This window comes from Meriones unguiculatus, chromosome 3 (genome assembly GCF_030254825.1).
Source record: "Meriones unguiculatus strain TT.TT164.6M chromosome 3, Bangor_MerUng_6.1, whole genome shotgun sequence".
In the NCBI taxonomy this organism is placed as follows: Eukaryota; Metazoa; Chordata; class Mammalia; order Rodentia; family Muridae; genus Meriones; species Meriones unguiculatus.
This window is the reverse complement of record NC_083351.1, coordinates 156,989,389-157,005,491: the sequence shown is the minus strand read 5'-3', so window position 1 is coordinate 157,005,491 and position 16,103 is coordinate 156,989,389. Positions and strand designations below refer to the sequence as shown.

Below are 16,103 nucleotides of genomic sequence, written 5' to 3'. Positions count from 1 at the left end.
ACCAGCTCTTGGTTTCATTGATTCTTTGAATTGTTTTATTTGTTTCTAATTTATTAATTTCATCCCTGAGTTTACTCCTCTTTGGTTTGTCTGCTTCTTTATTCTCTAGGGATTTTAGGTGAGCCATTAAGTTGCTTGAATGAGATATTTCAAATTTTTCTTGAAGGCACTTAGTGCTATGAACTTTCCTCTTAGCACTGCTTTCATTGTGTCCCATAAGTTTGTGTATGTTGTGTCTTCATTCATTGTATTCTAGGAAGACTTTGATTTCTTTCTTTTTTTCTTCCTTGACCTAGCTGTCATTTAGTAGCAAGTTGTTCAGTTTCCATGTGTGTGTAGGTTTTTGCTAATTCTATTGTGGGGAAAAGCTTTGAGCTCAATGGCACAGGATACAACTTCCTGAACAGAACACCAACAGCATAGGCATTAAGATCAACAATCAATAAATAGAACCTAATGAAACTGAAAAGCTTCATTAAAGCCAAGGACATTGTCATCAGAACAAAACTACAGCCTACAGACTGCAAAAAGATCTACACCAACCCTACATTTGACAGAGAGCTAATATCTGGAATATATAAAGAACTGAAGAATTTAAACACCATGACTTCCAATCTTAAATGTTGTGTTTCAATTTGTTCAAATTGCTATTCATATTCTACAGACTACGTGCTTTAATTTTTATTTTGCAGCAAATAAAGTCCATTTACTTGGCATCAAGAATGTTTTCTTCTATTATTGGTATTCTATTATTGGTGTTATTTTTCCACAGTGTCAATTTTAATATGAATGAAGTGATATTCATCTTTTTCTTGAAAATACGTATTGCCAGGCCAGTTGGAAGGACTACATCAAGACTATGGCTATGAGAATTTCACTGAGATCAATCAGAATTTTTATACCTTTATCTGAAACAGAATATAATGGAAATTGTCAGGATCAATACAATTGTAGGTCCCAGCATACAATGACATTTGCAAACTACATAGGGTACAGAAGATTAACGTCTAAGACCAACTGTCCACTCAAGCTTCTATGCTTCCTTCACTAAAAAGGGAATATAGAGAGGAGCAGAGAGCATCCTGAATGCTTCACTGCCTAAGGTATTGCATTGGCCTCTTAGGAACTAGAAGATTTGTTGTGCCCCTGGAGCCGTGGACTCTAACCTAAAAACTTATGACACAAGCCACTTAAGACAACTAGGCCAAGCCAATTCCATGGTTTTCTGCAGTTGACAACCAAGAATAGGTTTTGCTCTATCTATCTATCTATCTATCTATCTATCTATCTATCTATCTATCTATGCATATACATGACAACGTATTTGCTTTTACATATATATATATATGATGCATTACTATAATATATTTGGTGTACTTATACATTATATATGTGTATATCATATGTACATAATATATTATATATATACTCATAATGTATATAACACACTTATATGCTTTAATTTGACTACAATATGTCTGTTATCACTTATTTTTAGGAAAACATCTTTCCCTTAGCCTACTGAAGCTCTGCTAACCTGCTCGCTTTATGCAGTCTGTTTTCTTGGTTGTCTTAGAAAGATTACCTTGACTAGGATGTCATTTGATACCCACCTGGCACCTGTCCAGCTCAGGATGGCATTTCAAACACATTTTCAATTATTTTGATTTAATCTACAAAGTTACTGTACATTAAATTACACATACACGTATGATACACATCAAATGATGAAAATCTAATTGCTACTACTTCCATTTTAAAGACATACTTACCATGTACAAAAATCTTTATTGCAATCAATCTACTAGCTGTTCTCTTAAATAACCCTGCTAGGTTTATTTAATGTTTTGAGGAATGGTTTAGTATGGCTTTCATTTCTAAACATTTCTCTTTCAGATAAATGTATGCTCCATTTCAGAAACATCACATGAAAACCATTTCTAATTACCATGTTTCATATTTTCTGCAAAAGATCTCATTTTCTTCTTTCTGTAAATTCTGAAATCTAAAAGCAGGTGCACAGCTCATATCCACTTTCATTTAATATGATCACAATATGTCTCTTATGCTTTTAGGAAATTTTCAGTCCTTTACATGCTGAGGCCCTCCTAACACTCTTGCTGGATGCTCTCAGTTTACTTGGTTGTCTTAGAAAGATTACCTTGACTAGGAAACACACCTGGGAGCTGTCATGTTTACAATGGTTTTAATCACACCTCTAATTACTTTCATTTAATCTAGAGAGTTTCTTTACTTTAAGTCAAGTTTGTAAAACTATTTCCATTGGACTTTAATATCCTAGCATTATTTATTTTTAACATTATATTAATAACTAAAATTCTTTCTTCAGAGACTGGAAATTTTTTTCATACAAGTCTTTGACTTGATTGGTTAGGGTCATACCAAGATACTTTATTTCCTTTGTGGCTATTGTGAAGGGTGTTGTTTCCCTAATTTCTTTCTCAGTCCTTTTGTCTTTTGTATACAGAGGGATACTGATTTTTTTTTGAGTTAATTTTGTATCCAGCCACTTTGCTGAAGGTGTTTACCAGCTGTAGGAGTTCCCTGGTAGAACTTTGGGGGTTACTCAGGTATACTATCATATTATCTTTGACTTCTTCCTTTCCAATTTGTATCCCCTTGATCTCCTTTAATTGTCTTATTACGCTAGCAAGGACTTAAAAAACAATGTTGAGATATGGAGAGAGTGGGCAGCCTTGCTTGTCCCTGATTTCAGTGGGATTGATTTGAGTTTCTCTCCATTGAGTTTGATGTTGGCTATAGGCTTGCTGTATATTGCCTTTACTATGCTTAGGTATGTGCCTTGTATCCCTGATCTTTCCAAGACTTTAAACATGAATGGCAGTTCAGTGTCCAGGTGGGTTCCATAGTAATGGGAACAGGGAGTGTCTCTGACATTAACTGATTGGTCTGCCCTTTGATCACCTCGCGCTGAGGGGGGAGCAGCCTTACCAGGACACTGAGGAAGACAATTCAGCCACTCCTGATGAGACCTGATAGACTAGGATCAGAAGGAAGGGGAGGAGGACCTCCCCAATCAGTGGACTTTGGGATGGACATGGGTGGAGAAAAGGGAGGAATGGTGGGATTAGGAGGGGAGGAGGGAGGGAGCTGCACGGGGGAATACAAATTGAATAAATTGTAATTAATAAAAATAAAAAAGATCTGTTGACAAAAAACGAAAAAACCCACAAAAAATAACTATAATTCTTTTTTCAGTAGAAAAGATATATTAAAGTTACAAACCACTGTTTTTCTCAAGTGTTTACAACCAAATAGCATTTGAGAAGGGCTGGTGCTCTCCTGCCTTTGTTCATTTTCTGGTAGTGGATGCTACATTTTTCTTTGTTATTGGATACATGATGTATTGGGCTTTACTATTTCTCAAACAATTCCAAAATAAAATGAATATTTTATATCATTCTTTGTCTATCCATTTTTAATTCATACATGCATTACATTTTTAAATGATGTTATAATGTTATAGGTACATTCATGCCACGATATCTATACTTTTCAAGTGAATCTTTGGCGATAAGTAATTTAGTGAAATATATACTCACTTGTGGCAAGGTTACATTCATTCACAGTGTTATTGAATAGTTTAAAAGAGAACTCTACGGTGTAATCAGAATACAGTATCTATTGTATAAAGTGAGTTTACTGTTGTAATGGATAAGACGGGGTGACTACTATGGTAACAATTTAACTGTGGCACCATGGTCCAATTTCAGCATTGTTAAAATCCTAAAGTTATTAACACATTGTAAATATCTTTATATAGCTGAAGTACCTTATACTTAACCACACACACACAAACACACACACACACACACACACACACACACACACACACACATGTTTTGTGCCTTTCCAGGCCTGGCCAATTCACCTCATCTCCTCGTCTAATTTGTAAGGCACTGGTAAATGTTATTTTTGTTTTGATGTTTCCACACAAGATGGCATTATAAGCTGCTATGAAATGTGATGTCTTTGATGAATACTATTAAGTTTTTATTTTTATATTAATTACAGTTTATTCACTTTTTATCCCAGCTGTAGGCCCCTCCCTTCTCCCCTCCCAACCCCATCCTCCCTCCCTCATCTCCTCTTATGCCCCTCTCCAAGGTTATTAAAATAGACAGAATCTGACTGCTTATATACAACTATCATGGGGGCTCAATTTCTATCTGTCAAAAGGCTAATCACATGGCTGTACTTGGTTTATTATCAATCATCTTCACAAGCTCAATTAAAACTGTTGACTTTTCTATAGCATTTTGTTGCATCATATTTTATTAATCTGAAGGTGGCATGGCAGCAAAACTTTCTTCATTAAAAAAAAGTTAATTTACAATTCAAAACTTTAAATGAATATATAAGTAATAAGTATGTTAGTTAATACATGAGATGAAATAAAACATGATGACTTAAAGAATATCTAAAATGGTGTCACAGTATTTTTGTGTAATCTTCGTCATTAACATCTAAAATTTGTTTATGAATAAGCCTAAATAGTCTTTAGTGTATCATTATAAAGTCTTTCTTAAGATTTTCCCTGTATAGTAATCTCCACATACAATTTGTCTTTTGATATAAATTCAGTAAGATTTCAGTCTTATATTTCAGTATATCACATCTTTACCACTTCTAATAATAAAACATTTGCTTATTAACTTTTCAACACAGGATGGTGCTTTTTAGCTCATGCTGGCCTTGAATTCATAATTCTGGTTGAGCTTCCCAGAATGCTGGGACTGTAGGTCTGTGCCTCATTTGTTCTCACTGTTAGTAATAATTCAAATGTATTATTTGTAAAAATGAAAATGGTAGAATGTCCTTGAAAATGAACTTATTTTTAATTTATTATCACATGTTGGACTGAATTGTTTAACATTTTTTTCAATGGGCATTTAAGACAATTATATATAATTTATACCAGAAACAGGTCATATTTAAATTTAGGAAATCACTTTTATTCAGTGCTGCAATGTTATTAAAATGTTATATATTTCTTGTAAATAGAGTATTATTCTATGACTTTATATAAATTGTCCAACAATAACATATACATTGAAATTACTGTTCCAATTAATATATTTACAACATTCAAATTCTATCATATATATCATTCTAATGGAGTTCTTCACTTCTTTAGATATTCTGATGGAGAATTTGAGATTGTGGATAATATTCTAACAGAGCACTTTATTCCTAAAAGGAAGAAACATTTTCAGGTGCCTATGGCAAAGAAATTTTCAGTGATTTAAACGTCATTGTTTTACATAAGTGTGTGTGTGTGTGTGTGTGTGTATAAATAAATAAATATATATATATTTAAAAGAAATAATTATACTTCATACATTGCTTGTCTGGGATCACAAGGATTGGTACATGGTCATAACCTTTAGCAGACCTTTGTAGTCAAATTACAGTTTCATCGTCACCACCCAACAAGAGCTAGTCAGTGCCCTTCCAATACAAAGTGCTGTATTTATGTTTGATACTAAGTAATTGTTTTATTCTCACTCCAGTAGGTGCACTCTCTTAGTTCTATAATTTAAAGCTAAGATTTTATTTTAGCTAATGTTTAAATGTTATTTTTCACTGTATAGGTCCAAAGTGGTACCCTTCTCGAGTTGGCCTACAATTAGAATGTGGTAAGATCATTTTCAACCAATCAATTTATTTAATTTATAATCTGTCTTGTTTTCTCAATAGCGCACATTTATTACTTAGTGTATACATGTAAGTATTATCTTATTTGAGTTTAATCCTTGAGTGCTTCTCCATTTTATCTTTGAACATTATTTTTTTTAAAAAATTCCTTTTATGCTTCCATTAATAGAACACTATCATAAAAGGGAGCAAAATTAATGAAACTGGGAAAAATACAACACCCACTAATAGATGTCACAACAGAATTACAGCAGGCAAATCTGTAAATGAGTCCTACTTAAGAACCAGTATTATTGACCTTGCACCAAACTGGACCCAACACTTAACCTTTCTGTTTATAGGAGAGCTGTAGCTAGAATGTATATTTGGATTTCTTCAAAGCGTATAGAATGCAGTAGTATATGTGTAGGAGTTACACTTAAAATATAGTATATTTTCATATTCCTTGGCTAATCATCATGGTCACCAAGCTAAAATTTCACTAGAATTTAAGTCAAATTCCTATGTCACTAAAAGTTTGAATGATTCTCTATTTTTTTCTATTTTTAAAAATATATCCTACTTTTCTCCGAGAGCTGTATGTTGAACATATATTTATTCCATTTTTAGAACTCATGCAATTTTAGTCTAATTGATACCATAATCATATTTTTAAGGCAAATTCTTACCTCCTTGAGCTCAAGAGAACAAAAACCTCATCCTATTTGCATGGACCTCCAGGGTGTATAACTTGTACTAAAAAATGGTTGTAGTATATTTGAACAAACCCCTAACACAAAGAAGCCTGTGTGGGAGTGACATAGGTGTCAGTCAAATGCAATTTCTATTAAAGGCATTCTCCAAGGGACTAAAGAGTTTATTTGTTAGCACAAATTTTCTGGTCGGTAAGAATTTTTTTTTTCATTTAGTTGTTGGGACCTGAAAATGGTCTGAGCAAATTAAAACTACTTACTACGTGTTTGGACAGAAATTAAGTCATGAAGCAGTGTATTGTGAAAAAGAGAAGATTATTTCAGTTACCTTAATTTTACCTTTCTACTTACCAAACTATAGGAAAATTACTGTTGTGTACAGTTAATAACAAAAGCCAATATATTCTATAAATATTTTTTTCTCTGTGTGTATGTGTGTGTGAGAGAGATGGTTCTGCAGAAATTTGTAGAAGACAAAAGAGGATATAGGGTCCCCAGGAGCTAAAATTACAGATGGTTTTGAGCTGCTCAGCACGAGTCCTGAAACCTACCTTGGGTCCTCTGGAAAACCAGACAGCTTTTGTTATAGCTGAGCCATCTCTGCAGTCCCATTATTCTATTAATTTCTCAAAGTGTGGAATCGGACCATATTATAAATTCAATATTTTACATATGAATCCATAAGAGTTACAACTATTACCATAGAAGAAGAAAAGGTGAGTTCAGAACAAGTCAGTACTACAATACCTATCGAAACGTGCCCCTGGGATGCATTTGACAGTATAATGTGCTTAATGAGTAATTGCATCATAAAATTATAACCTTAATTTCCTCATATAAGAGATATTGTTAAGACAAAATTCAGTATAATTTTTATGTACTAAATGGCAAAAATTCATTTAGCCAAGCGGCTCTTTTTGAACTGGTTGTAGTTCTTTGAATTTGGATGGACTCATAAACATTCAGCTACAACCATCTCTCATATAATCTGTTAGCTAAAGCAAACAGGAGACATCTTCCAGAGTCTGAAAGGAGATACCAGCTGTCAAGGAGGAGAGCTACATTCATACTTAAAATGACACAGAAATAATTTCTTGTCTGTATTATTACACTTCATCGTGTTCTGGTTGGTACACTTGAAATTCTTCTTGGTAAGATGATTGAAATGTGTGCAGGGGGACAATCTTGTAATCCCAGCACAGACCAGCAGATCTTTGTGAGTTTGAGGCTAGCCTGTTCTACAAAGCAAGTCCAGAACAGCCAAGGCTATAAAGAGAAACCCTGTCTTGAAAAACAAACAAAAAGTGATTGACATGCCGTACTGAAAAGCTGAAACATGAGTATAAGTGGATTTTGTCTTCATTACCAATATGAAAAGTGCACACCCTGCATACAATACCTATTCCAAACACCGAGATGTAGGGTGTGTTCCTCAATCTAGCCCACTATTTAGACCAATTTTCTGAAGACAGCTTTGGTTTGACTTTGTTTGGACAGGAAATCATGGGCTTTTAAATAGAAAAAGAATGATCTACAAGGGTGCCAGGTCCTTGTCTTGGTATGTTCCTGCCTATGTCTATATTTCTTCCTTTCGTTAAATACATTTTCTAGAAATGTAAAAGACAGGGTTTGTGAGTCCTAATTTTCAGAGTGGCATAAAAGATTAGGGCTCAGAAAATGGCTTAGTAAGTACAGAGTTTGTTATTATGTAAATTTGTATCTGCAGCCCTCATGTAAGAGGCAGATGTGGGGGATATAACCCAGGGATTGACTATGGGAGTTTGGGGGCAAGCTAGGATCAGAAAGAGAGATGGAAAATGAAGATACTGAGGTCAGCTTCTGTCTTTGACCCTCACAGGCACAGGAGAATGCAAAGACACATACATCTCCTCTAGGCACACACACAAATACACACAGAGATTGGTATGATTTATGATGTATCTGGTGTCTTATTTTCAAAATGTGTTGATGGGAATGTGTTCGTCCTCCTCCCAAGGGTCAGCCCGTGGATAAGGACAGGGGGTTCAGGCTAGGCGGGGTGAAAGGCTCCTGGAGTCAGGAGAATGCAATCCAAGGGCAAGCAGAGGCAGACTCATTCATTGCTGAAGAGAGAGCAGGTGATAGAGCTTTGGGCAACCAATCAGGTCCTTCACACCACCTCTGAGCCTGCCATTGGTTGTTTGTCTCTGGGCGGACTCTACAGTGTAAGGTCACCAGATCACTTGCTTTCTGCCCGCCCAATTTTTCCCATAGTCACATCAGCAGAAGTTACCCCAGGAAGTGAGCACTAAAGCCTTTTCCTGGGGATGCTCAGAGGACTGCCTTTAAAACAAATATTTCAATGTTTTGTTACTAGAGGTTTTAAAAGATAATGGCAGAACACAAATTGATTGCCCTTTTAAAGAACCCAATAAATGCCTGTCAGAAATGTTTTCAGCATACTTTCAAAGATACAAAAAGAAGAAATATCATTTTTTTTCACTCTTAGAAACATTCTATTATCTTATGCACAGTTATCATAGTAGTATTGGCCATTTTGATCTCAAATTGCTTTCTATGTCATGTTTACTTTCTGTTTTTAATATAATAAGTTAGCAAAAATGACACTTAAAAGCATATATATGCCTTATATATATATGCTTTTATATATATATATCCAATATATACGTTGGATTTTTTTTTTCATCTAGAATACAATAAAGCTGGAGTCAAGTGCTGACTAAGCTGAATTTTCATGAAAAAACAAAACTACACAACAACAACAACAAAAATTTGAGTCATCTTCATTCCATCTTTTCATAAAAAAAAAACAGTCTAAATTTTTCTCTGAAATAATTTGGAAAACTTTGTGTATTAAGACAGTCGATACATAAATTTCTCAAATGGAATGTTTCATTTCTGATGATATTCAGATTTGTTATATAAAATAATGACTGCATAAAAACAATTCTAATTAGTCAACAGTTTCATATTAACAAACCTTTTCATAAAATGCCATACACTCTGCCCAAAGTTTGGTTATGAGTTTCAGCCTCTGCTTCAATATCTCAAACAGTAGAATCTTTAAAAACTCCTCTGTGGTAGGTTCCTCTCTTGTTCCCTGTCTTCTCCTGCTTCCTGTGTCTATCGGGTATGCCCTTTTGAGTGAGAACTGAGCATCTACTCTAGGGTCCTTGTTGTTTAGCTTCTTTAGGAGTATAGATTTTAGTATGTTTATGCTATATTATATGCCTAATAACCTCTTATGAGTGAGTGTATACCATGTGTGTCTTTCCGTTTCTGGGTTACCACCCTCAAGATGATCTTTTCTGGTTTCCACCACTTGCCTGCAAACTTCATGATTACCTTGTTTTTAATAGCTAATAGCTGAGTAGTATTCCATTGTGTAAATGTACCACAATTTCTGTATCCATTACTCCACTGAGGTACATCTAGGTTGTTTCCAGATTCTGGCTATTACAAACTTTGAGCAGAATGCATGGAATTTTGTGAAAGAAGGGGAGATTAAAAGACCTGGAGGAGGCAGGACCTCCAAAAGGAGACCAACAGAGCCAAAAAGAACCCCCCTGAGCCCTTGAGGCACTGAAGAGAATGATACACCAACCAAAGACAATTCATGAAGACAACCTAAAACCCTGACTCAGATGTAGCCTATAGAATCAGTCTCCAAGTGGGTTTCCTAGTAAGGAGAGCAAGGGCTGTCTCTGGCATAAACACAGTGGCAGGCTCTCTGATCACCTAATCCTTGCGGGTGCAGCCTTGCTAAGCCACAGGAGAAAACAATGCAACCAATCATTATGAGACCTCATAAGCTAGGATCAAATAGAAAGGGAAGAGGGCTTCCCCTGTCAGTGGACTGGTGGAGGGGTATAGGGGATGAAGAGGGAGGGAGGGTGGGATTGAGAGGAGAGGAGGGAGAGGGCCACAGCTAGGATAAAAACTGAATAAATTGTAATAAATGATAATAAATGATAAATGATAATAAATAAAAATGATAATAAAAATGTTATGATAATAAAAATGTTATGCTCAGGATGCGAGGCTAAGCACTGCACTCAGGGTCAGCCGATTTGGACCCAGAGAAGAGCATGTCTGATTGCATGCAGGTTGATGCCCCAGGTCCCGCCTCTGAGAAAAAGGTATCAGACGGGTCTGATGCTCTTTGGGTGGATGACACCTAAATGAACATTGGTACAAAGTCCCAATTTATTTCTAATATCAGAGATCAGACCTCTACTCTTGCCTGATGCGTCTAAAACAAAAAGGGGGAACTGTAGAGAGCAGCGGAATGCTGTGCCTTAAAGATGGAGCTGGTTTCCGCCTTCCACCTTCCCGATGGTGAGTGCTCTCTGTCATGAACAATTCCACATTTGGCTAAGGCCGAGGATCTGGCTTGCTTCCATGTATGTGGACCTATCTGCATTGCCCCCGTGGCACGCCTGGGTTGGCTACCCAGAGGCTATTTAAGCTGTGGGCTGGCTTTCCCCAGGGTCAGATGATTGTTCAAGGTTCCTGAATAAACTGCATTGAAAAAAAAAAAAAAAAAAAAAAGTAACTCTTTGACACTGTGTCACGAAATTTAAATTCTGTTTTCTCATTGCTTTTATTTTAGGTGGCCCTTTTTTGAAGGACTACATCACCATTCAAAGTGTCGCAGCTTCCTCAATTATCACACTCTATTTTACAGACTTAGGTCAACAAGTCAGTTGGACCACAGTAAGTTTGAATTGGAGTTTAACACATCAGCCCCACTGTTTTTAATTTCATGTTTATATGTTAGCATTTGTTTGCTTTTTTCCCCCAGTGATAGGAATTGAACCCAGTGCTCTATTTAGTTAATTTAATACCTCACCATATGTGTCAAATTAATTTACACACGGTTTTATTTTTAATGTATACTTTTAAATATTAGAATGATATTTTAAAGTCTACTGTAATTATAGCAAAAAAAGTGGAGAAATTTCTACTGAAACACTCTTTTGGCTTCTATTTTTTTTAAAAAAACAATTGTGGCTCTCAATTGTGTTACATCTGAATTTAATGGAATAGAAACAGGAAGGCTACACCAAAGGAAATGAAAGGGAAAAAAAAATTGAAACCACTTCAAGAGACTGAACAACTCATGATTGATGCAATCAAGCAACAGAAAAACTTCAACAGCCAGAGTAAATTCTATATGTGTTTTAGTGCAAAGAAAAATCTAATGTGATAAGTAATCCTTGCCGTGATCTGCAGATAACAAGGCCTTCTTTGTTTTCATTTTCTTTTCACAATAGGCATCTTTTATGCATACTCTTCAAAACCGAACAATTTTTGAATTACAATATAATCTATATTTGTAATGCATTTATATCAGTTTTTTAATTCAAAATGGATTTTGTTTTGTTGTTGCTAAAATTAGTTTTATCATTCATAACATTTTGAGAACTTTTTTTATGTAATCAACTTTAAACGTGTTAAGTGTGGGGGCTGGAGAGACAGCTGAGCACTTATGGCTGCCTGTTCCTGCAGAGGCTCCAGATTCCATTCTCAGCATCCACTGATTTCTCACTTTTTTCAGTAAAATACTTAGGAACTCCACAGGTGCTGCATGCCTGTGTGGCACAGACATGCATATAGAGAAAACACCCATGCACATTAAATAAGCAAGTGAATATTAAATAAACAATAAGTATACATGCTTAGTTACATAATAAAGACCTTCTCTAAGGCATAGGTTCATATTTATATTTCTTAATTAAAATGCATATTTGTTACCTTTCCAAGTTAATTTTAAGATACCTTCAGGATTTAGTAATGAGTTCTATAGTGGGGTTATTATGCTGGTGTTATTGATATTGAAAATTTGTATTAGTTTCCTAACTGTCCAAAGGTTATTACTAAATTCTTAAACTAGGCACTGAATTTAAAATAATATTAATTCTTCTGAAACATAGGAATGTTAAAGTAAATTACTGATGTAGGCATTTGGAAAAATATTCTTAATATTCAAAATGAAGCTCACGTGTGCTTAGTTAAAGATATTTCAGATAGGTAGATACGATCTAAAAATATTCAATTATTTTGAACTCTGAGCAAACAGGAGAGAAAGTAAATTTTTTTTTACAGGAGTTGTGACAAGGTGAAAGGCATCAGCCATGAGTTCACTAGAAACTTCCATCTGCACATGGGGATAAATAAAAAGAAGTACTAAAGTAGAATTCTTTGATAATTGTACTGAAAATTTATACCTTATTTGAGAGGAAAGTCATCTAAGTGACACAGAGAACTCTGGAAATAGGTTGAGCACTCTTAAATCAGCCCTTATCGTTAACACATTCTTTTGCTCTAAATGTGTCAGTCTTACTAAATACTTTAAATACACATTTCAATCACACCTACTTTGATTCCACTAAATTGTATAATAGAAAAATTTTATCCCATATAACATTTATATACATTTATAAAATATTAAAATGTATATGAACAGTATCTAAAGCATTGGAGGTCAGTAATTAATGAAAAATTTTCTTTGCTAAATGACTTAGATGAGTGGCTAAAATATTAACATATTTCTCACCACACAAATACTGTAATCTAAAGGGAGTATTTTTCATCATTTCCCATGTACTTGAGTGTGTATGTATTCATGGCTCTAAGCTTTTTATCTCCACCACATATTCACACGTGAGCTACACAATTCAAGACACAAAATTGTTTAGTCACTAAAGAAATGTTGTCTGTCATACGACTTCTGTGTGGTCATCTGTAATTATAAAGCAACTGATCTTTTGTTATGCTATTTATTTCTTATATTTGGAGAATGCGTTGTTAATGGGACCAAATAAGTTTGAGGAAAACATTTATTTTTCTCTAAGTCTTGTTCCTTGGGACTCTGTTTGATGCATGATGAATACAAGCTTTCATTTAATTGTTAACAATTTATTTTACACATCCACAATAAATTTACTTGAAATGAGAAGTTGTTTTTCAAAGACTTGCTGTTATGTACCATTATTTGTGTACATAATCATACAATATTTCACAGATGTCCCAAAGGCTCACAAGAACTTCCACTGTTTAATTAAAGTAATACATTTTTCAAAATTTTTTACATAAGTGTATAGAGGATAAAATTAAAGTAAAAACCACATTAACATAGTCTAAACTAAATAAATTAGACCTCAAGTGTAGAAATCAAAATAACAAGGCTTTACTGTTTATAATGGAATTTTCAGACTTTGTGAGTCCTCATCACTTGTTTGTTTTCTGTGTGCATAGCTTCTGTTTGGACTCTTCTTCATCAGTACACCAGTTCCATTTTTGTAAGCTACTACAGTAATGCATTTATGCAGTCTTTGCCTTTTGTCGTAAAACTATTTCTGATAACTTTTTCAATTTAATACAGTAACGTTTGTCTTTTCTTTTATTTGCCCTCAAATGAACATTCTGAAAGGGACATTGTCCAAAAGTTAGTGTCATTCTGTACTGCATTCACGATTTATAATTCATATCTAGTTCCATTTGAACCACTATGTTTCAGCATAGGAAATATTTGTGATAAAATGTTGGCTTTTAAATTGTATTCATATCTGTGAGCATATCATCCTAAATTTTATTTAAGATATGACAGAGAGAAAAACATAGTTTAATTTCCTCTGACTCTGAAGAACTTCATACATAATATCTGATAAAATTTTATTAGCTTAAATTATACTGGCTTTTCATCAAATTTTACTATTATTCACAACATTTTTCATATTGGACATATCATACAGAATTTGCTAAAATTTGACTTTGTTAAATCAGATGGCACTGAAATAAATATTTTAAACATTTTTATATGAAGCAAGCAGCCTTCTTATTACAAAATATCAACTAAAACTTATTATGAGATATTAATAATAGTTAATGATATCTATCTCTCTCTCCCCCCTTTCTTGCTGAAAGAGGGTTTCATATTGTCTGTCCCCTTTTTGGCTTCAAACTCACAAAAGTTTCACTGGTCTATCCTCCCGAATGCAAGGGTACACATGAGCCAGCATGCTAAGAAGAGCAATCTCTTTGAATTTCACAAGACAGGAATTATTATAAATTCTTATGTGGAGTTTATTTTACAAAAAAAGTCGTGTGTTTTAAATTCTTTTTATTATTATTGCTAGTCTTTTTTTGGTCATGATATAAACATTGCTATCGTAAGAATTGTAACTACAACCACAAAACTGTGCACATAAACATATAATATTACATATGCCATTATCTAAAGGTAAATATATGTTCATATATAGTACATAATTACAAATCTGTATACGCATATGCGCATGTAGATACATCATCCTAACATGCAACTTAGGCTTTAGCTCGTGATCTTCTTCACTCAGATTCAATATTGCACGCATTAGTCCAAACTTTTTTAGATGAATTAATTTCAATAAGACAGTCCTCTTCAGGCATGCCCACAGGACAACCTAATGTAGAAAAGTTCTCGTTAAGACTATCTTCCCAAGTAATTTCAGATTATGTCCAGTTTATATTTTAAGCTAAGTATCACATTGTGTAGGGAAGATACCTAATAAACATTCAGAAGGAAAACAGGATAAATACCAGAAGTGGCAGTAGAGAGGGAACAGGAGGGGAGCCTACCACAAGTGTCCTCTAAAAGATATAACATTTCAAATAGACAAGGTTTAGTCTTTTATTTTTAATGATAGTCAAGTTAGTTAAGTTGATTTTGTACTATTTCTATTAAAGTCTGCTACTAAGTTCAAACTCAGAGGATATAAAACTCCTTGTTTTTCTAGTTTCAGATCTGCCATATATTTTGTGTATGTGTGTGTGATGGGTACGTACCTAAATGCGTAATGAATAGCGAACTTGTGAAAGCTTAAGCGAAACTATTTTAAAATGACTATCATGATGTCCTAGAAGTGCATTGATATGTTCAGATTACGGTACTGCACAAATGTTTGTGCACATAGCTACATTAACCTAACTCTGGATACTTTCAGTACAATAAAATAGTTGTTTAAAATCATCTTTAAAATTATCTCTACAGTATCCATTCTCCTTAACCCTAAGTGGGTTTTCCTGAGAAAGATTTATTTGCAGCTGTATCTAGTTTGTTTTTAGATATTCAGCATCTATTAATATATCACACCAGCTCATGTATTTGATGAATGTTTACTAGTGAAGGTAACTCAAAATATTTATAAAACCATTTTTTTACACCAAAATCTCCTTTATATTCCAGGTCTTTTTGGCGGAATACTCGGGACCTCTGCTAATATACCTTCTCTTTTACTTGAGGTGCTCATACGTTTATGATGTGAAAGAAAGCTCTAGGTGGCCCCGGCACCCTGTTGTACAGTAAGTGACACATGGTGGAAACAGGGTGACAGGTATACTCCTAATTATGATAAGATAACTTCTCCATGATTATATTATCAGAAATTAAAGCAAACCTAACTGTTGAACCAGTGGATCTTAGCCCATAGCACAGTATGAGGGATCAGGTATTTACCTCCTGATCACATCTACCATGTGACTCACAAGGTTGAGTCACAGCTACCCCTAAAAACAGAAAAAAAATGTTGAAACATACAGCATAGCACAAGAAAAAAATATAAAGTCAAGGTTCATAGTATAATCATTACTAAGTCATACAGATTTTATGTAACAAAGTTGGAGAGCCTGAAGTTGAATAATGGAGCACACCTTTAATCCCACCATCCT

General features: G+C 34.4%; 1 protein-coding gene across 1 annotated transcript in view; it reads left to right on the top strand.

Moving 5' to 3' along the window:
* Positions 1-16,103, top strand: part of Tecrl (trans-2,3-enoyl-CoA reductase like) — a 76,912-nt gene that overhangs the window by 34,160 nt on the left and 26,649 nt on the right. The window contains exons 3-5 of the mRNA XM_060378730.1: positions 5,637-5,681; positions 11,005-11,108; positions 15,622-15,737. Of these exons, the coding sequence (XP_060234713.1) occupies positions 5,637-5,681; positions 11,005-11,108; positions 15,622-15,737 (265 nt within the window). The remainder of the gene's footprint in view (positions 1-5,636; positions 5,682-11,004; positions 11,109-15,621; positions 15,738-16,103) is intronic.